Source organism: Heptranchias perlo, chromosome 9 (genome assembly GCF_035084215.1).
Source record: "Heptranchias perlo isolate sHepPer1 chromosome 9, sHepPer1.hap1, whole genome shotgun sequence".
NCBI lineage: Eukaryota > Metazoa > Chordata > Chondrichthyes > Hexanchiformes > Hexanchidae > Heptranchias > Heptranchias perlo.
Window position 1 is genome coordinate 34,160,301 of NC_090333.1, and position 23,356 is coordinate 34,183,656.

At 40.0% G+C, this 23,356-nt stretch overlaps 1 protein-coding gene across 4 annotated transcripts in view; it reads left to right on the forward strand.

Annotated features, from left to right (window-relative positions):
* Positions 1-23,356, forward strand: part of mast2 (microtubule associated serine/threonine kinase 2) — a 464,493-nt gene that overhangs the window by 390,968 nt on the left and 50,169 nt on the right. For all 4 annotated transcript variants that reach the window (XM_067990160.1, XM_067990162.1, XM_067990163.1 and 1 more), the window contains 7 exons: positions 92-301; positions 4,621-4,722; positions 9,938-10,070; positions 11,487-11,554; positions 12,193-12,278; positions 15,519-15,727; positions 20,637-20,775. In XM_067990160.1, the coding sequence (XP_067846261.1) occupies positions 92-301; positions 4,621-4,722; positions 9,938-10,070; positions 11,487-11,554; positions 12,193-12,278; positions 15,519-15,727; positions 20,637-20,775 (947 nt within the window). The remainder of the gene's footprint in view (positions 1-91; positions 302-4,620; positions 4,723-9,937; positions 10,071-11,486; positions 11,555-12,192; positions 12,279-15,518; positions 15,728-20,636; positions 20,776-23,356) is intronic.

The window sequence follows — 23,356 nt, forward strand, 5'->3', positions numbered from 1 at the left end:
TACATTCATTTTTATTTAAAATTAGCAAAAAGTGCAAGAAAAATCAGTTTTATTGCAGATAAAATATGGTAAAAAAAATTTCACTCAATAGGCCACGGCTCAAATGGAAGAGAACCTCCAGGCGTTCATCACATCCAGTGCTCCTGAGAATGTGCTGCCATTAGCCGATGGGGTACTCAGCTTTATCCACCATCAGGTTATTGAGCTGGCTAGGGACTGCCTGGCGAAATCCCGAGATGGGCTCATCACCTCCAGATACTTCTTTGAACTGCAAGAGAACCTGGAGAAGCTACTGCAAGATGTAAGTGTCTCTATTTTAATTTGCTAACGTTGGAAGCATTATAACCAATTTGTCTGTTACTATTAAGTTTTCCTCCGTCACAGGAAGTAAGTATGGTTCAAGTCAAGCTACAAAAAACTCCTGCCAATGTAAATAAAAAGAAAAGACATGCAAATGCTGGAAATCTGAAGGAAAAATACAATGGTTATACCCAAAATGTTACCCTGTCCTGTTCTTTGCAGATGCTAATGAACCTGCTATATATTTCCAGAATTTTTTGTCCTTGCTGCAGATATAACCTAACTTTAATTTTATTTTGTTTCTTAAGTATTGTAAATGCAAGTGAGTCTTTTAAGACCCTGGATTAAAACTGTGCAATTCTTGGGTCAAATTACCTGGAAGTTGCTGGGCTGCAGGACCATAGTGATGGCGGAATAAAGGAGAATGGCAATGGCATTGCTATTGCCACTAAAGACCCAGGAAATTATGGCGTTAGTGAATGACGCCACTGTTATAAAACACCATAATTTGCTGGGATAATGTTGCCACTCCGCCAGAACCATTGCTGAAACCTGGAAATGATAGTAAAGCAAGCTCCACTCCCCACCCCATTGAAAACAGAAGTAAAGGCTAGTTTTACTGCTGCTTGGGGAAATGCTGTTTCAGAAAGGCACTGGAGAGTCGGGGTCAATAAATCTGTGACTATTGGGAAACTTATGAGTTAGACAACTGATGAAATTTAACACAATGCATCAAATTATGTCATAGGGAACACTGTGTGGTCTTTTCAATGACAATATAGGGTATATATAGTCTAAAAGTACAAAAATTATACACACTCCGTGGGCTGACTTTAAAAGTGATCACTTTATTCAGACGATGGGCAATCTAGTCATTGCAAGCAGTGGGCTTCGCTAGGAATCACTACTCGGGTTTCGGAATTAATCAGATTTACCATTAGAGATAGTGAACCAATAACAGAAAGGTATATATAAATTTTAGTTACACTTGTGATTTGGCAATGATTATTGAGGATTTGTGAATCATCAACAACACCCTCGTGATAACTGCAGTGGTACTTTTTGAAGAATTTACAGGGCAGTTTGATGTGTGCTCATTTTGAAGGTCTGCTGTTTTCTTCTGTTTTTATAAACAGCAATAGGATCCCCATTGGGCAATAGGGCCGCTATCTCCAAATGAACTGACCTGTGTATACAGCTGGCCCACTGCTCAGCAGTAGCGCTGCCTCAAAGCTCCTTGGATCATCATCATACGCTATAGCGTATGATGATGAGTTTCTTAGCTAATCTTGGCTTTGGATCGACGCTGGTTCTTGTGTTTAACTGCCAGCCCTTCCCTATGTTTATTTGCTGTCCTATAGATTTCTCTAGTCTGTTTAAAGTATGGAGTGCAATAAAAGTGCTATTTATTTGCAGTTGTCTGATAATTATTTTATATCATTACAAAGAAAGTTCAGAAGTTTGAAACTTGCATGAGCTATAACAAAAAAATCAGCTTAACCCTGCGGTCATGTCTGCATTTCAGTAAGAACCCAAAATGTACCTGGGAACAATAGCAGTACAGTAAAATAATTCATACTGAATGAGTGACTGGAAGTTGATGCAATAGTCCACAATATCCTTTTGTTCACAGAAGCTTTATCACCAGAATAATGTGTTGCCATTCGCATCTAAATGAAAGTGCCTGATTTTAGTTTGGCTTAGATTATACAGTGAAACTGAGTCGAAGATGTTGCTGCACAGGTTGATGAAAATTGAATTGTGAGACTGTGACTTTAATAATGGGCAGCAACTAGACATCAAAAGCAAGTGGTACATATACATGCTTCAGTGTGTAATATATTATTGAATTGTATGGTATGGTGTTTTGCCAGACCAAATGTTTGTCATAGCTGTTGGGCTGAATGGTGCAGTGTGCTCCACTATCCATCTGATGAGCTGAGACAGGGCCAGAAATGAGCGATATTACGGTGGTAGAAGTAGGCGGTGTTTGTGACGGAGAGGATATGGGGTCGAAATCTGAGCTCAGAATTGAATAGGACACCAAGGTTGCGAAGAGTCTGATTCAGCCTGAGATAGTGGCCAAGGAGGGTGATGGAATCGGTGGTGGTGGGGACCAAAGACAATGGCTTCAGTCTTCCCAATATGTAATTGGAGGAAATTTCGGCTCATCCAGGACTGGTTGTCGGACAAGCAGTCTGACAACACAGAAGCAGTGGAGAGAGGTGGTGGTGAGGTGGAGCTGGGTGTCGTCAACGTGGATGTGGAACTTGACATTGTGTTTTTGGATGATGATGTCGCGGGACAGCATGTAGATGAGAAATAGGAGGGGGCCAAAGATAGATCCATGGGAGACTGCAGAGGTAACTGTGTGGGGACAGGAAGAGAAGCCATTGCAGGAGATTCTGTGGCTATGACTGGGTGAGGTAAGACTAGGTAAGAGTGGAATCAGGAGAGGGCAGTTCCACTGCGCTGGACGACGGAGGAGAGGCATTAGAGGAGGATGACGTGGTCAACCGTATCAAAGGCTGCAGACAAGTCAGGAAGGATGAAGAGGGATAGTGCACCATGGTAACAGTCACATAAAATGTCATTTGCGACTTTTTTTTTTGTTGTGTTTGGAACTTTATGTGGAAACTACCATGTTGTAATATGAGTGCAGATTTAATTAGTTCTGTATGGATTAAGATAAAATCTTCATTTTATATTCATTTCTTATTCCTCTTCGAAACATCAATTTCCAGGTTTTTCCACAGACCCTAACTATGTAATATAGGTTATGTTCCTCGTGGCTGTCTGCGAGAAGGGTACATCTCCATAATAGAATCTAGAATCATAGAAAATTTACAGCACAGAAGGAGGCCATTTGGCCCATCATGACCGCGCCTGCCAAAAATGAGCCACCCAGCCTAATCCCACTTTCCAGCACTTGGTCCGTAGCCTTGTAGGTTACAGCACTTCAGGTGCACATCCAGGTACCTTTTAAATGAGTTGAGGGGTTTCTGCCTCTACCACCCTTTCAGGCAGTGAGTTCCAGACCTCTAACACCCTCTGGGTGAAAAATTCTTTCCTCAGCTCCCCTCTAATCCTTCTACCAATTACTTTAAACCTATGCCCCCTGGTTATTGACCTCTCTGCTAAGGGAAAAAGGTCCTTCCTATCCACTCTCTCTAGGTCCCTCATAGTTTTGTACACCTCATTAATATGGCATAATGTAGCATTGTTGACTTGTATTGTGTGAGTCTCTCATTGAAAATATTAGTTGCCTCTCTAATGATGTCTCTTTGGGTAAGAGAAATTGCAGAGAACCTGTTGCGCGGCCAAGAAACTCAGCCAGTACACCTTGTACAGCCAACAGTATATTGACGGAGAGCCTTTGAAGAAGTCCAGACACCAGGTTTGAGGAGGGGAGAAGCAAATGTTTCTTCCAAGATTTGTTTTCTCGTGTTGATGTTTAATTTAATTGAAGCTTAATTTTGAACAGAGCTAAAAGCAGTGTTTAATTTTGGTACTATAATCTTTCAGATATCCTGTTCTGCAAAAACCTGAATATTAATTTGGAAGCCTTGAAATATTTAAATTTAAAAACCACCAGGAGTAATAAGTGAGAAGCTTTGTTTAACAGAGAAAATTCAAAGCAGAACAAAAAAAAGCAATTGTGTTTTTGGGGGAAAAAACATGCTTTGTGTTTGTTTTCTCAAACACATTTATTGTTGCTTTCCTCCCACCTTGTTTGAGCCTGTTTGGAAGGGAGCACGGTGGGGACCTGGAGGGGAAGGGGAATGGTGGGTCATTTTAATTTCATGCTCCAGTGATTACTGGTGGTGACGAATGATCCTTCAGACAGAATATAACTTAACCTGCCTTGGTAAATTGTTCTGCTGGTGATTATGTCATTGGGATTCACTGTGTATAGGAATGACATAGGCATTCCTCAGACAAGCATGACATCAGCTTCAGATGCTAATGAGTGCGTGCTGCTGCTGTCAGGGCATAACTTGCAGACACAAATGAGGCTTTAGTATGTAATGCAGCATGTTTCAAAAGGGGTTTAGGCTGCATCAAAACAAGATGTCTAGATTATCTTTTGAGCAAGATGATGTCTTGCTGAGAATTTTGGAGCACCAGAGGTGTGCGAGGATTTTGGCAGACACACTGTTACAAGTTGAGTCCCTCTGTTTCTGTTCTTACTAAAGGTCTTATTTTTGAGGCAGAGGGCATTGTGTGGCTTGTGTATGCATAACGGAGTTTCTATCGTTGCAGTAATAAATCGTGTGCTGGCTTAGTGCACCCCTTGTTAATGTGACTTTTATTTCACAGGCCCACGAACGGTCAGAGAGTTCGGAGGTAACATTTGTGACCCAGCTGGTGAAGAAGCTGATGATCGTTATTGCCCGGCCAGCACGGCTGCTTGAGTGTCTGGTGAGAGTAACCTTTCATGTACCCATTACTTGCATGTCCATCAATAAAATACGTATGCACAGAATTGAGGCAGGAAGATTAATAAATATTCAAGGACAAACAGATCATTGTAATCTCTGTCCTATGTTGTATTTAAATTTTGCAGTGTGAAAGAGTACAGAAAGATAGTTAGTTTAAGGTTAATGTAGTAGTCCTCTAAATGTAGAGGGTGATATTTTGATTGTAAATTGCTCTAAAATAATATGAAATGCTATTAAATGACAAGGTTGTGTAGATGTCCGGACTTCCAACTTGCCAAGCTTCCCTGGGAATCTAATGAAGCAGCTCTTAAATCAAGTCTGCATTCGTTATAAATGAATGTGTCATAAGACACTACAGAAATGTATGTTACATTGATCAACCCCCACCCCAAAGAAGCAATTCTTACTATGTCACAAAATAGATTTGTAGAGATGGGTGAGCAGGTGAATACAAAATGAATGTGCTGTGTTCAGCTAATGGTGTTTGAGGCTCTTGGTAGTAGCTTGCAAATGAGCAGAGGAAAAAAATAACAGAGGGAACATCAGAGAATTAAATCTGTGCTTCACCAGAGATCACAAATCAAAATTGTGGTCAAGCATATTTGATAATGCATCGCTCTGAATGTTTGTGATCGTATAGCTGATAAATCATTCAAAAATGACAAAGTACTTCTGCCATAAATTGTCTTTGGCAGTTGGGTTGCAAAGGTGCCTAGACTTAGTATTTTGTCCATTGAAAAGGGGAAGAGTGTGACTGTTCAAAGTAATTGCCCACTTGTGATTCATTTGTTAGTTAATGGAAATATACTCTGAGAAGTATAAAAAGTCTTTCATAAAATTTATTCCAAAAACATTAGTAGGGAACAGATAATCTTTAGGAATGGTTTTGAGTTTCCACATTAAACCTATTGTTTCTTTACAGTTTTTAAAAATGAACTTCTCCAGCGGTTAAAGTGAAGATGGGTGTGGATTTTAAAAGTTCAAAAAGGCCCGTCAGTCAAAGGGTTAAAAAGACTCGCTGGCCAGAATAGCTGAGCCTTTGGTAAAAGAGAAAGGAGGTTAATTATGTATTTTTTAAAAAAACCTGCAGTTGTCTCTTTTAATCATATTGATCTACCAATTTGAAGAAGGCTGTAACAATACATCTGAACCCCTTTTTCAAAACTATAATATTTAATAATTTATTCAGAAATTATTGAGTGCTCAGAAATGTTCAGTCTACATTTCTATTTAAAAATTAAATTGTAATTGTTGTAAATATAAAGGGAATAATATTTGCAGCTTATTGAAAGTATTTGAGTGCAGTGAAGCCTATTTCTATGTGTACATTTTTAAAGCCAATGTTGCCCTTTAGTCATCTAAAACTTATTACTGTAGGTTTCTGTAATCTAAATACAAAAGTCCAGAGTGTAATCCAAAAAGAAATTGGCTTTTTTATGAAGTATGTATGTGTAAAATGAATTGTGCAAGTCTCTACTGTGGGATAAAAGTAAAATATAATTCTGGAATAGTAATAGACATCAATTGTATTCAGCATTGACAGCTTCTGTCCTCCTTCCATGGGAGTTTGTCTTATGATAAATACAGACTGTAGCAGCGTTGAAAATCTGTGTGCGCCAGACAAAATGCATGCTGGATACAATGGGTTGAGCTTTCATCTTTAGCACAAATCGTGGAGGGTGCGCTTCGAGCAAATAAAGCTTTGCACTGGGAGCTTTAAGACCATAATTTGACACTACATACTTACGTATGTATACATACATATAAAATGGATAAACATTGGGATAAATACTATTGCACATGGGAAGTCAAGCTCAAATGGACTCTTCAGGTGAAGCAGGGTTCAAGGGTGGGGAATAATTTAGCCAGGGCACACAGATGTAATTCAGTTCCCATTTTGAAGTAATACATTGCTCTCTTATTTTGTGTTTCCATTATAAATTTCTGTATCCATATTTATAATGGAAATTGCCTATGTGAACTTGTCATGCTGTAAATACACCTTGCTACCAGTGGTAGCGCTGCAGTACCTCCGCTTAGTGAGGAGGGTTGTGACAACAGGTAGTTTTCATTGTGGACATAGGAATTTATAATGGAAAAAAGTCAACAGGATGTGCGTGCGGACAAAAGAATTTTAATTGGATGTTTTTCTTTTGTCAACTGGGTAGAGCTCCTGTCTTGGGGGAAGATCTTACTGGTTTTACAGCCATTGTAAACAAAATGTGCTGGTTTAACCTGAGGTAGTGTTGGTGTTCGAAGTAGGATCCATTTTGTTTACTTTTTGGAATCTGCCACCAAGGGTTGCACCTGTTCCAATCTTCCATTGCCATGTTTTTCATCTTGGAGTAGAGGAGAGACCATACTTGGAATTCTAGGAATTCTTCTTGGGAGCACAACTCACCTTTTCACCACCTTCTCGAGCACAGCACAGACACACACCAAGTCCCATCAATTGGAGGTGGAGAGATTCAGCAGCAATTAGTTGCTTCTCTGCAACTTAATCATGGTAGCCACCAAACTCTGGATATATGAGTATGTGCACCCATATCTGGCCTCTAATTAATGGCATTCCAGCAGTTGTTGTCTCGAGTCTCAATTTCTTCATCAACTATACAACCAACAGCAATAGTTAACGTAATGGAAAGATCTACTGAAGACAACTTGCAATGTGTCAGTTGTCTTTATTACAGACGTAAAATGTATGTACCAGGCTTAATTATCACCAACTGCTTAATCCAGGCCATCATTTGAAGGTTTGATGAAGAGAAGTGCCCAGCTTAGGGCTAACTTCCCTTCCAGGGTGCTGAGCAATGGGTCATTGTAGACAGCAACACTTCCTCTCAGGAAATCTTCCTGTAATGCTTTTGAGGGCTCCGATCATGAGCTGGAGGAAAGCTCAGGCAGTTTATGGAATATTGGCATGTTAGCATCTTTTAAAATAGAGCTGTATTTTGTTAGTTTTGTTCCTAGTTTGAGTTTCAATTAGTATGTTTTGCTGTGTGACATCCCAGCATTTTAATGGATAGATGGTAGATGGAGACGCAGTTGGTTTTGATTTTAGTTCCAGGAGAATGAAAAGGGTGTTGGATGGCATATTTGATGCTTAGGAGGAACAAGAAAGGAAAATTCAGAGGAGCAATGACCACAGCAGCAGCAGCAATATAAAAGGGAGGTGAGGAAAGTTTGCAACGAGAGAAAGAGAGATATTGGAGGCTAGAGATGAGAGAAACACTGTTTATTAGATTTCTTTTTCTTCTCTCCTGGCTGCTTCTATGAAAAGGATGTTTGTAAAACATCCCTGATAGTGGCAGGCCTCAGACAGACATGGGCTCTGAAGACTGTTAAGATTTGTTGAGGGGAAAAGAAGTTTTTGTCCTAAAAGAGAATATATTAAAATACAGTTTAGTTTTATTTACATTTATTGGGACTTTCTTATTCTTGAGTTTTCTGGAAATGCAATTTTCTGCGAGTGGCATCCAACCGCCATCGTGTACAGCAAGTTTTCTCTGCGGTTGTGCGTCATATGATGGGAAAAGGAGCTTTGGAAGAGACAGAAATAAATCATTTTGATAATCACATGGCTGATGGGAAGAAAAGGTTTTACTGAGAAACAATACTATGCATTACAGATTCTTTCTCCCTATTTAACGCTTCCTATTTAAAAGCACTGCTGATTCTTTTCAGGGAAATGGCAAGATAGTTGGTGCCAAATACCTGGCAGATATTGTAGTGGCTTTTCTATTCTAAGTATAATACTATTTAGAACTGACATTTCCACTGCAAAATGCATACGGAGTATAAAGTATCTATTCCTTTCCACGTGGTCCTTTTACATGGTTTACATTTCATTAAATGTGTTACCATGCCTTGCATTTGTAGGGCTCAGCAAACTGTGATGAAGCATCTTGGCAAGGCTAATTTCATCTGCATTAGTACAGATTCAGACAGGGAATTTGAGGCTTATTGATCCTGATGATGATGAATAGAAAGGCTGTTGATTTCTACAATGGATTAGCTCCTTTGGGATTTGAACTGTTCAAGCTGATAGTTCATGATTCTGTGTGTTCATCAGTGATAAAAATTGTGCAGCAGGCTCATTGTTAACCTCAAAAAGATGTGACAATGTTGGCACTCAGATCCTCCATACAGCTCACCATTTTAATAGGTACTTAATGAAGCCGTTCTGTAAGTTAAAGAGCATATAAACGGCGAAGCTGACTGAGGAAAAAGTGCAAAACATTAGTAAAAGCTTTAACCTACAGAGGTTTGCTCAGGACAGGTTGCATTCTGCAGAGTTCTTGATTGTACTGCAGAAAAATCAGGAAACCTAAATGATGTAGCACACTCTACCATATTTACTGAATGATTGTATAAGAGTTGTGAACTGTGCAGTTGCAGAATAAGGTTACACACGAACATTTGTAACAGTGGTGTTACATTTAGAATTTCCTCATAAACCTAGCGGCGTACAGCATGTTGCAGTTGCCTGAGATTCAGTGCAAGTTAGGGTTCCATTTGCATTGGATATCCTGAAATACATAATCCAGGCATAAGAGAGGATCCAGGGAAAGGCTTCCTAATCACTCTAAGTGCTCCAGCAGCCTCTTTACAGTTTCTGGTGAATGATTGACATATATATATAAAAAAATATAAAAAGATATATATATCATAATTTATCTTTCCTCCGATCTGTTTTTGTTATGTTGGTTGGTGAGATTCCAGTTGGATTCCTTTCAAACCTGGGATTCTTTACAACACTTCTGGTTTTCTCTGGGCAAAAATTGATTTGAGCAGCTGTTCCAAATATTTTTCTTTCTTAAGCACTCCACATTTTAGGTAGGAATAGTTTTTATGTTAAATTGCGGTTACAGTACAAATTAAAAGGGGAAGTAAGCACAAACCATTTAATTCAGTCACATTTGCTACTAAAATGGTTGAAAGTTTATGTCTTGTATGTATAATGTATACCTTGCGGTTTCTGTTCTACCGTGCAGTGTATCAAGTGGGATGGCTATTCAAATGGGATGGCATATGAAATGCCGGTAGGGTTTCCAGTGCTCAAGAATGTTTGTGAAAATATGGGAAAAATAAGGAGAGGATGCAGAGAGTGCTACGATGACATCATATTTTCTCATTTGTCATAGTCACATTTGATCCAAATTGAATCTTTAATAGAGACTGTTTTGTGTTTGTAGGAGTTTGATCCTGAAGAATTCTATCATTTGTTGGAAGCAGCTGAAGGCCATGCCAAAGAAGGACAAGGAATCAAGTCTGATATTCCCCGCTACATCATCAGTCAGCTGGGGCTCACGAGGGATCCCTTGGAGGGTAGGTGATTTTACTGAAAAAGATAAAAGTGCTGGCCTAATACTAGGGAGCTTTTTCATTGTTTGTAAAAGGAATGGATATTAACCATTAAAGTGCTAGTTAAAGATTTTTTTGGGCTAAGAATGGTATACAGCAATGATTGGATTAAAAACAAAAATGGTATTGTTAATGATTATGTACAGATTATTGATGAGAATGTTTCATGCACAAAACCCTCTTTGAATGTAGTCAGCTGTTGTTTAGAGCTGCTAACAGCAGCCAAATCCCAGGTGTGAGATTTTCAGTCATAAGTTGGCAACAGATGTAGAACATCTTCTCATGCCAAAAAAGCAGTAAGTTGCATCCGTCACATCTCACTTTCTCCTCATTATTTTCAACTCCCTTTCTGCCTTTCCTTAGATTCATTTTTCTTACACTTTCTTCTATCTTCACAGTCCACCTAACATTGTGGCTTGCTGCTGCCAATATTGTTTTCTCTTCATTTCTTCGGGTTGAGAGCATGAGAATGATATGGAAGATGGAGGTTGGACTCCGCCAGTGTCCACAGTGAAAGTCTTTAACGATAAAAGAGCACTTTCACTTGTGCTGTGCATGTTGGGATAGCTCTGCCTCCATTACATTCTCTTTCTTTCTCTCGCTGGAGAGTGAGAGAAAGTAAGAGGGGAAAAAAAGCACAATCAAACCACTGAGGTATAATATGGTAGCTCACAATTTTGTGCAATATTTCCAACAAATTCAGGAGTGTTGCAAGGGCTGCTTTTATTATTGCTATTGCCAACTAAAGTTGGTCCGAGCCATGTGATATGTGAATAATTATGTAAATTTTGAGATTCCCAAAACCTGTAATCTTCAAATACTTTCCAGATTGACAGTTACAAATAAGAGTTTATTCCTTTAATCTACTAGCATCAGTCTTCATCCTTCACTTTCCGAGGACTTGGGTTGTGAGAGCTAATATTAGCAGAAATATAGAGCACATCATGATTGAGGTTATTTTTGAAACAAAGGATTTACTTAAATGTGTTAAGACTATTAGGGAAACTTTGGGGAAAATAACTATCAATGATAATTTTAAACAGTGGTTTAGAATGATCATTTCTAGAACATAAGGCAAGAGTAGGATTGCATGCTGGGAAAGAGGAGCTGATGCTTACCTGAGCTGGTGTATCCTGCAGTGCCTCCCTCTTTATTTTATTATATGCTTCTTAAACTTTACCATTTGAATTCATACGGGTGTTGTTTGTGTAGCAGCACTCTATGGAGTATTTTTTACTATGTTATATAATGGCAGGTGCACAAATTTAATATTGTACCTATTCCTACGAAAGCTCAAGGTTTTGAGATGCACCAGTTGTATTTTCTGGCTTCTGTTTTCCTTATGGAAATTTTATTTTGCCCTCATTCTGTTTTGAATAGAAATGGCCCAGCTAAGCAGCTATGACAGTGGCAATCCAGAAACCCCAGAAACTGATGATTCGGTTGATGTGAGTATTGGTGGTCAAAACCAGAAGGTTAACTTTTTTTTAAAAAAAGTAACAAAAACAGTCCACTTCTATTTAAATTCCCTCACATATCAGCACGTTTAGTAAATTTTTGCAACATCTTGGTGCAATAATGGAAAGCAGAGTACGGCATTCTAAATATACACCTTAAATTGCTAAAAGAATGTATCTCTTTTTATATGAACTGTTCTATTATATTGTGACGTGCAATACTGTGCATTGAACAGATTGTGCAAGTAACAGGACTGAGATCCAATTTGTGACATCATCAAGCACAATAGTCTGCTGAGTGGCAGAAGTGAATTATATATTTGGCAAGAAAATTGAAGAGATATTTTCAGGATTTAAACCTCTGAATATTGCACCTGTTATCTCTTAGAATTGCTATTCAGTTTAAGCTGAGAATTTGCTTTTGGAGATGTTACTTTGCCCTTATCTGAATAGGCTCACATTGCATCTGCAGGATAAAAGAAGCACTTTGAGTTAAATTTTTCCTCATATATTTGTCATTTTTTTTTTGTCGTATTGATATCTTCAAAAATGTGGTGGCTTAGCACAATGCACAAAGCAACCTGGTTGCAGAATGTCAGTTTTACTTGTTGAATTTTGATTACTTTCAGGGACGAGGTGCTACACTTCACACAAAGAAAACCCCATGCGAGGAAGACTTTGAAAACCTAAAGCTGATCAGCAATGGAGCTTATGGGTAAAGATTTTCATACTTAAACAGAGAGCCTTCCTGTCCATACCCAATTTTTTTAATTAAAAGAAAGGATTTTCTTTAATTGGTGAGTACTAATAACATTGTCAAGGGCTATGACTTGGACCCTGAGGCAGTGAAATCAATGCAGTTAAAATGATACAACCAATGAAGATCTTCCTTTGCTCTTCCCAGGTTGACTACATCTTCAAAAACATCAATGCAAATAAACCAACAAAAAACCAAAGGAGACTAAATGCCACAGTCAAGACTTTAAAAACTTTCCCTTTATGAAGTTACAGCTGTTGTTATGATCTGGAATTTCCTCAACCCAGAACTTGGACCCAAAAATGCACCCATTCCCACACTCAGACTGCCAGTGTCAAGTTACGCTTAAATTTCCTGCGAATCTCATTAGCATACGCTTGAACGTAAATTGGGGGTAAATGCGTAAACAATTGAGGCCCAAGGAAAGTGACGAACTCACACCATATATTTCTTCTTTAAATATGAAAATCAAAGTTTCAACTCATTGAACCATCATTCACGCAGAGCATGCACAGACACAGCATGCTTAAGAACCTGCAATTGGGGAAGCTTTTCAATTTTTAATGCCTTATGCCATAAAAATGAATTCATAAAAACAGAGAAGACAGTGTAGGTCTCAATGAGAACACATTTTTTAAAAACGCACAAAAAATTTCAATAAAACTCCATAATAATGACTTTGTTTCCTGCTGCGCCTGAAAATCTGGTCATAATTTGAATAGAGCCTCTGAGCAAGCGCAATTGCAGGAATCGCGCGTGTAAGGCTCTGTAACTTGGGGGGGCAGGTCCATTATTATGGCAGAGATGCGTTTGGGAGGTGGGATTGATGGACAATTGTAAAATTTGGATGTAAATGGTGCAATAGTGGGCCGAAAATGGGGAGAGATAATCAAGGAGATTTTGATGTATTGTAACTTAGCATGTAACTCAATCTTATAGGCCACATAGTTGATTTGTACCCAGATTGCACATGTCTGGATGCAAATATGCGGGAAATTGCAGGACTATTATTAAGCCTTCTACCATACAGAGAAGCAGGACTGTTAAACCAATGCATCCCATCACCATGCTGTTTATCTTTGTGCAGCATGTTAATAAACCTATTCCACACTGTATTTAAAAGCACCAACCATAGTGGCTGAATTGTACTACATGTTTCCTTTCGCTATAACAATTTGAAAGGAATATTATTTTAAACTCTTAGTTCCATTATGTTCTCTTTTCTCCTCTTGGCATATCACACAAAATTTTTTATGAATTATACGAAAAGTAAAATTCTGCAAGCCTGCCTGAGTACAGTTAATTAATCCCTTCTGGAGATCACGGGGACGATTTTCGGCCCATTATCTCCTCCTTTTTGGATGTAAATGGTGCAGTAGTGGGCCGAAAATCAGGAGAGATAATCCGCTGACCGGCGGAGGTCTGCCCATTCCAATTTTCAGGCAGATCTTGATTTAGGCAGCCAGCATTCCTGCCAGAAACAAGCAGGCGCCTCACTAATATATTCAAATAGAGGTCAAATGACATTGTCAGGGTCCCGCCACTCTTTTTGTCTTTAATCCATGTTGCTACTGCTCGTTCCTACGTTAAAGTTGCTATATTAATGTAAGTTTTTGTTGTTAACCACAAAACTTGATCAGGAGTTGGGCTGCTTATTGACAATTCCCCAATGTTCACCTCCATTCACAACTCCTCCAATAATGAAGCAGCCTGTGCGAGCTTACAGCAGGATTTGGACAATATGCAGGCTTGGACTGAGAAGTGACAGGTAACATTCACACAATATAAGTGCCAGTCGATGACCATCTTCAACCAGAAAAGGCCCAACCATTTCCCCTGATATTCAACGGCACCAACCATCATTGCCAAGACCCCACCACCAACATCTTGCAAGTCACCATTGACCAGAGTTTAATTGGACCAGCCATATCAACACTGTGTCTACAAGATCAGGGCACAGGCTGAGCACTCTTTGATGGGTGGCTCACCTCCTGACCCTTTAAAGCCTCTCATCCATCCTCAAGGTTCACGTCAGTAGTGTGATGAAATACTCACCACTTGCCTGGTTGGGTGCAGCCACAACAACACAAGAAGCTTGACACCATCGAGGACAGAGCAATAGACTTGATCGGTATTCGTGGCACAGGACTTGGCATCCACTCTACCACCAGCACGTTTTGACTTCAGGATGCACTGCAGCAACTCACCAAAGTTACATTTCACAACACCACCTTCCCCTGCAACTTCTGTCATCAAGCAGGACAAAAGTGGCAATGCTGTGGGAACATTATCACCTCCAATTACCCTCCTAAGCCTGTCGCTATCTTAACTTGAACATATATCGCCATTCCTTCATTGTTGCTGGTCAGCATTCTGGGATTCCCAACGCAATTGTGGGATTACCATCATCACAAGGACTGAAGTGGTTGGAGAAGTCCCAACACCACCTTTTCAGGGAATTTAGAGATTGGCAATAAATGTGGCCTTACCGTCATCTCCTACATCCCAAGTACAAAGTTTTTTAAAACATGCCAATCATTGGATTGGTTTCTGCTTTTGTTCCCGATAGTGTTTTTTCTGTGCTTTGCATATATTTTTCTCAGTGATCTATTTTAACTATTTTGGCAAGATTTGTTTAATTATTAAGAGAATTAAAAGGCATAAATGCAGCCTAAAATGTTTCTAACTGAAGGAACTGCTGGTATACCTGCCCAACTCTTTCCACCAGAAGAATCCAATTTTTTTTCCTGAAAATTTAAAAGTAACATTTTTTAAGAAAATGTTTGCAGTGTTTGGATCTGCACAATCAAATCAGTAAAGTTTTATTTCTCACATATGGGACATCCCGATTTTCTTCGCACCCCCCGCCCCGAACACACCCGCACTTCCATTTTAAAATCGAACCCATGGTTTCCGTTTGTTCGCCATATATTCATTCACCTGTGCAACCAAGTATGGAATACTGAATGTAGATGAGTTAATATTTTTCCTCTAATCCTATAAAAATGTCAGATTAACCTGCTGCATGTACAATAGAATACACTGAACTGACTATTTCTGAGTAGCCTTCTAAGAACATTGCCATTTTACTAGAATTATTATGCTAGCTGCTGTTTCTTCGGATAAAAGACTTTTGTTGCTGTTAGGCTTGTGTCACATGGAAGTTAGTAACTGGTACAATGTATACATTTATTCCAGAGCGGTCTATCTGGTAAGACATAAGGAAACACGGCAGAGATTTGCTATGAAGAAAATCAACAAGCAGAACCTCATTCTAAGGAACCAAATCCAGCAAGCGTTTGTTGAAAGAGACATCCTGACCTTTGCTGAAAACCCTTTCGTTGTGAGCATGTTTTGCTCATTTGAGACTAAACGACATCTATGTATGGTGATTGAATATGTAGAAGGTTAGTTACCGAATTGCTTACGCATGCAGTCTCTTTTTGAAACAGTGGCTACATTATCAAGTTCAAGTTGCAATGTGACCTTTTTAGAACTGTACTCCTTATTTAAAAAAAAACATCTTTCTTGTTGTCCTGAAGGTGCTAACTTGCGTTCGGGTGTGATTCCATGGTTTCTGGCAATCCAGTTGTGTCTTGCCCAAGTGACTACTCTTCATATGTGAGCCTAGGCGGCAAATATTAGTGGGCTATTTAACTGCAGAGGGATCACAACCAAACTCAATTCTGTTCTCAGCTGGGGAGGGAAGATTTCTACTATGCTTTATGTGCAAGAAAATCATACACCTGTTTATAATGAGCATCTTTATCATTTTGCCCCACGGAATGCATACAGGAAAATTTCTCTACTGATTTCCACATCAGTCGGCTTTCCAGCAGGGTAACTGAATAATCCAGGACGAGAATCCTGGCTATTTCACCCCCCACCCCCCCATATCAATCACAGTCTTTGAGGACAGTTGTCACATTCCCATTACTGCTTTGGCTGAAATCAGCTGACTCAACACAGACCCAGGCATCAAATTTAGGACTTTCCTGTGTCTTTGTGTTTTTCATGTTAAGTATAGTTTTTAAAAAAAAACCTAGACAAGACTGCCCCTATTGATGCTCCCTCTATTAGATTCTGTTGTCATAAATATTACCATTATCAGTAATCTTCTCTATCTCTTCTACTTGCGATGATTATTTTAGATGTCTGTGTCCTCAGTAGTACTTTTCGGTGATCTAGGATTTTGTGCTGGGGCATTCCTTTATTACCGCCCTAATACTGTCATGCCGCAGCCCTCATTTTTTAAATAGCAGAGTAAAATTTGTGCATTAAAATTAAGTTTAAAGAATGTAGTGAGGAAAATACTTTAAAATTGAATCCAATCATCTCAGCACAGTTCCAGTTATTGCAGTGCCTGCTTCTGTATCCATCTATATTAAAACACAATGCCAAAGTGACATCACAGCAAAGTTTCAGCTTGCTTCTTTGGACAGCACAAATATACTCATTTTAAATTAATTGTTTTCAATTAACATCTTACTGCAATTGTTAGAGATAAACTATGTCTCGGTTATTCCTACATAAAGTTTTTTTTTTCTTTTTTATTTGTTCACGGGATGTGGGCGTCGCTGGCGAGGCCAGCATTTATTGCCCATCCCTAATTGCCCTCGAGAAGGTGGTGGTGAGCTGCCTTCTTGAACCGCTGCAGTCCGTGTGGTGACGGTTCTCCCACAGTGCTGTTAGGAAGGGAGTTCCAGGATTTTGACCCAGCGACAATGAAGGAACAGCGATATATTTCCAAGTCGGGATGGTGTGTGACTTGGAGGGGAACGTGCAGGTGGTGTTGTTCCCATGCGCCTGCTGCTCTTGTCCTTCTCGGTGGTAGAGGTCGCGGGTTTGGGAGGTGCTGTCGAAGAAGCCTTGGTGAGTTGCTGCAGTGCATCCTGTGGATGGTGCACACTGCAGCCACAGTGCGCCGGTGGTGAAGGGAGTGAATGTTTAGGGTGGTGGATGGGGTGCCAATCAAGCGGGCTGCTTTATCTTGGATGGTGTCGAGCTTCTTGAGTGTTGTTGGAGCTGCAGTCATCCAGGCAAGTGGAGAGTATTCCATCACACTCCTGACTTGTGCCTTGTAGATGGTGGAAAGGCTTTGGGGAGTCAGGAGGTGAGTCACTCGCCGCAGAATACCCAGCCTCTGACCTGCTCTCGTAGCCACAGTATTTATATGGCTGGTCCAGTTAAGTTTCTGGTCAATGGTGACCCCCAGGGTGTTGATGGTGGGAGATTCGGCGATGGTAATGCCGTTGAATGTCAAAGGGAGGTGGTTAGACTCTCTCTTGTTGGAGATGGTCATTGCCTGGCACTTATCTGGCGCGAATGTTACTTGCCACTTATGAGCCCAAGCCTGGATGTTGTCCAGCTCTTGCTGCATGCGGGCTCGGACTGCTTCATTATCTGAGGGGTTGCGAATGGAACTGAACACTGTGCAGTCATCAGCGAACATCCCCATTTCTGACCTTATGATGGAGGGAAGGTCATTGATGAAGCAGCTGAAGATGGTTGGGCCTAGGACACTGCCCTGAGGAACTCCTGCAGCAATGCCCTGGGGCTGAGATGATTGGCCTCCAACAACCACTACCATCTTCCTTTGTGCTAGGTATGACTCCAGCCACTGGAGAGTTTTCCCCCTGATTCCCATTGACTTCAATTTTACTAGGGCTCCTTGGTGCCACACTCTGTCAAATGCTGCCTTGATGTCAAGGGCAGTCACTCTCACCTCACCTCTGGAATTCAGCTCTTTTGTCCATGTTTGGACCAAGGCTGTAATGAGTTCTGGAGCTGAGTGGTCCTGGCGGAACCCAAACTGAGAATCGGTGAGCAGGTTATTGGTGAGTAAGTGCCGCTTGATAGCACTGTCAACGACACCTTCCATCACTTTGCTGATGATTGAGAGTAGACTGATGGGGCGGTAATTGGCCGGATTGGATTTGTCCTGCTTTTTGTGGACAGGACATACCTGGGCAATTTTCCACATTGTCGGGTAGATGCCAGTGTTGTAGCTGTACTGGAATAGCTTGGCTGGAGGCGCAGCTTGTTCTGCAGCTAGTGACCGTGATTTAATTGTGGCTTCGATACTTGATGAGTTCTCTTCTCGGTCTCGCATGTGGAGATATATTTATTTAGTATTCCAGCTGACCTGCCATCAATGAGTACTGCAAGATGCAACAACATTGCAATAAATCATTGGACAGTTTTAACATTTTAAGTGCAAAAGCAGAGGTGATCATTTTGGTTCGATGAAATGTTTGTTTATCCATTGTTACTATGATCTCTCCACACTGCTCATGAAATTAGATCACATATTCTTTATCACTTCAGGTACGCACTACAAATTCCTTTTTCTTGTTTAACAACCCATCCTGACTACTGTTGTATATGCTGTGCAATGAAGGTCCTTAGTTATCTCCAATATGATCTTTGGCTGATGACTGATAGACTTGTTGCCTTCACAGCTGAATGTCTGAGTGCAAACCATTTACTACTTGCAGTAGCACATTCTTATCTAATGACAGCTGGAACATAATGGAAGTGTTGTAAGAAAAAAAGAGGTTTTTCTCTTATCTTTGCCAAGCTTCATGTTTTTACATAAAATACCAAAATCCCAGCAAAGATAGGTGGCTTGCATCGATTCAAAACTGGTCTGAAAGAAGACCAATCTCATTGACCTTATTGAAAGCAGAACATATTGAAGAGGATACTCCATGATATTCCAGACATTGGCTCTACTAAGTGCCTGTAAAAGCTAATGGATGGGCATTTGCTGGAGCAGCGCCCGATTAGATAGACTTTTTCCTGCATCCTTCAGCTCAAAAAACTTTTGCCTTGTAAGTTGCTGGAAGTGCGAGCAGTTAACAAGCGCAAGAGGGCATCTGGGACCTTGGTGAACAACAGGACAAACAGGGTATCTCCTTAACCAATGAGATTTAAGGATAGAGAAATAATCAGAGGAAGGACTGAGAAGTAGAGTGAATTGGAGTCGGTGAATTCAATGTCACATCAGGTACAGAAAGAGAAATAAAGAAAGGGAGAAAAAGATTGGATTAAGTGAGAGAAAAAAAGAGACAGAAAGGAAAAGTAAGAAAAAAAATTAAAAATTTGAAATTTTACTTTTTAAAAAAAATCTCCAACAACATTTCACTACCTGAAGGAATGAGACTCCACACTTTTAATTGTTCACTTTCTGGGTCAGAGGGGTTGATTTGCAGTCATTAACAATTATCACATGGTTAAAAGAGTACTTGTGCTATTAATTACTAGACTTAACTTTCTGTGGTGCGTTTAATGGGCAATTAATGTGCAAATGCAGAAACTTCATGAAACTCACAGGGAAGTTAAGGGCGAGATGCCATTTTCGCAGAGCTAACGGCAAATCGTCCAGCAACTTACAGCGATTCGCAATCCATGGGGTATCTCTTCCTTGCCACAAGTTGTTGGTCGATTTGCACATTAATAACGGCATGCGTCATTCACACGCCATTATTTTTTCAGCAAATTCCGGCCCAATAATTTTGAAGTTTTCACAAATCTAGCTAAATCTCTCTGGATTGCTCTCTATATCTTCTCTGGATTGCTGTCTTTATTTTAAATTATATCCTGGAGTGCAATATCCATTCAATCTCAGTATTTTCCTTTTGAGTCTTGAGTATCAATGTTTAAATAAAATTACTCTGTATATTTAGTTACAGTGGAACTTCACTAAGCCGATCACTTATGGGCTTGGTGAAAAGCAGTTGATTTAGCAGGTTAGTGACTTCGGGGGGCTCATTGGGTTAGTACCACGCATGTTTGAATGTTTTCAAAGGATATTTTTCTCACTATATTGATCTCATTTGTCTCTGAACTGATAGATCAATTGGTAGATAAATTGTCAGTGTTAACCAGAAAGATCAGCTAGCGCTACAATAACTAATCTGCTGGACCAAACCTTCAACTCCAAAATTTCTGTCATCAGCTACTTCTGTACAGTTATCAGTGGAACTGTTGACTTTTTAATGATTACAGAAGTGGAAAATTTTAATAAGAGGTTGAAAATAAGGCATGGAAGCAAAAGAAACAACTTCCTGGACTTCAGGTTGGCTTTGTTAATGGGATATCAGTTACAGTGTTGACATTGAGTTCAAAATAGAATGTCAAAAAATAAAGGTCAACCTGGTGGGTTGGAGGAGTGGTCAATGTGCAAAATTCTACTGTATTTATGTCTCTTAGTAAAAAGTTACTAGATATATTTGCAAATTCAGATTTCTAGCATTGATAAATAGCAAAGCATTTCCATAACGGTGTCCTCTTTTTTTGTATTTTGCACCATAGGTGGTGACTGTGCAACTTTGCTGAAGAATATTGGTGCTTTGCCGGTTGAAATGGCCAGAATGTATTTTGCAGAGACTGTGCTGGCTTTGGAGTACCTACACAATTATGGCATTGTTCACCGAGACCTCAAGCCAGACAAGTATGAATTTTTGCACTCACTAATTTATACCAGGCTAATAGCTTGGATTTGAAGTACTTAACTGTTGGGGTATCTTGCTAATTTGTTGGCTTAGTATTTGTGAGCAACAGCCTATCAACCACATGACAACAGTACAAAAGCATGTACTGAGTTTTGGGTATTCAGTCCAATTGTTAAGGTGTACATCCTCACCATAGACATTCACAGCACATAAGGAGACCATTCAGCCCATTGTGTCTATGCTGGCTCTTCGCTAGAGCAATCGCAAACTATTCCCATTACTGTTCTCTCCCCATAACCCAGTGTCTTTTTCCGCTTCAAATGTTTATCCAATTTGCCTTTAAAAGTTGCAATTATCTCTGTCTCATCCACTCTCTAGGGCAAAGCATTCCATGCTCCAACAACTGACCGTATAAAATTTCTCCTAGCCTCTCTCCTCACTGTCTTTGTTACATATATAAGTTACGTAAGAGTCTACAGCACAGAAACAGGACATTCGGTCCAACTGGTCTATGCCAGTGTTTATGCTACACACAAGCCTCCTCCCACCCTTCTAAATCTAACCCTATCAGCATCTCCTTTTATTCCTTTCTCCCTCATGTGCTTATCTAGCTTCCCCTTAAATGCATCTTTGCTATTCACCTCAACTACTCCTTGTGGTAACGAGTTCCACTTGTCACTGACTCCTCAACCTGAGGAAATAGTCTTTCCTAGTCACCCTATCAAACCCTTTATAATGTTAAGAACCTCTATTAAACATCTTCTGCATTCTCTGATCCATTGGAAATAGTCCCAGTATCTCAAGTTTACATTATAGCTTTCCATCCCTAGGGAAAAAGAAAATGTTTCTTGCTCCCTGAATGTATCAAGGTCACCTTATTTGTAGTCCCGTACAAAATTGATATTGATGTTGTCTTGTGAAAAAAAGACTGGTTATATATGTTGCCTCTTACCTCAAACTCTTCCTGAGCAAGTCATTTTTATGGGGGCAGGGGGCTACAGATGGAAGTTACTGTGTAATTTTCTTCCCACTTCTTTGGATCTCAGCATACCACAATTCATTTCCCGACAATGACTGATCTTCTCCTAAGACTTTGCCAGTGCCATTCTTGGACTGGCCATATGTGGTGAATGGAAGAAGGTGGTTTTTCTCATTCTTTGGATTTTCCTTTTCTTCCATATAGGGAAGAACTTGGTCCATGCTCACCTTCTCCTCAATCACAGGCTGAGATACAGAATTTACTGTTTAGTGAATCTCATGAGCATCACTATAGCAAATGATTTCTTTATATGGTTCCAGTTAATGCAAAAAAAAATCCTCGATGATCTCAAGCCACAGCTCTAAATTGATGCCTCGCAGAAGAGTAGGGAGTTCTCCCCGGTGTCCTGGCCAATAATAATCTGTCAACCAACATCACATGGCTGTTTGTGGGAGCTTGCTGTGTGCAAATTGGCGGCTGCGTTTCCTACATTACAACAGTGCCTACACTTCAAAAAGTACTTAATTGGCTGTAAAGCACTTTTGGACCTTATGAGGTTGTGAAAGGTGCTATATAAATGCAAGTCTTTTCTTTCTTTTTCTTAGAATAAAGCTGCATCATGTATATGCATAAATCCTGAGGTCCTGTTGCTTCATTCTCGAGAATCACAATTGCAGGGAGAAAACACAATTTTGGAGGAATCCATCTTCTAAATTCTCATTTATTCCATTTTGTAGAACATAAAAATGAAGTATGAATGTTTAGTTGCTAACTAATTTTCCTAGTGTAGTAGCTTTAGTAATATACCAAAAATTTCACACTCTGTTTCAAAATGTTTTCAGTTTGATTCTAAATAAAAGAAATTCCACTCTTTTGAAAATTTTCTATTCCTTGCTTTCATTAGTAAAATAATTCAGAAAATCCAAATATACCAGCATCAACTTTATTATCCCCAATGTCAAGTATTTTGCAGCCCATAAGAGGTTGGTATTTAAGACTGAGATGAGGAGGAATTTCTTCACTCGGAGGGTTGTGAATCTTTGGAATTCTCTATCTCAGAGGGCTGTGGATGCTGAGTCGTTGAATATTCAAGGCTGAGATAGGTAGATGTTTGGACTCTAGGGGAATCAAAGGATATGGATATGGGGACGGGCAGGAAAGTGGTGTTGAGATCGAAGATCAGTCATGTTCTTATTGAATGGCGCAGCAGGCTCGAGGGGCCATTTGGCCTGCTCCTGCTCCTTTGTCTTATGTTCTTATAACATGTCTGCACATTTTGTCAATTATTTTGAGATAGCTGAGATGGTCTACAAGTACCAGCCTGGAATAAGAGTTCCACATCTTCCACACATCCACCTGGTCAGCTGCAGTAATCAGCGAACCTATTTCACAGATGATGAGCAAAGCTACCTACATTGTCCCTCCCCTCTACCCAAGCTCTCCTCACAAAACACCGCTTCAAGCTTTCCCCCTTACTCCCCCACCCCAAGTGCTGTTCCTGGTTTCTCCCTCCTTTCCAAATAAGTGCTGCTGCTGGGTTCTCTTCCCCTCACTTCCCAAAGCACAGGTCTCAGCCTCTCCTCTCTTTTCCCCTTCTCAAA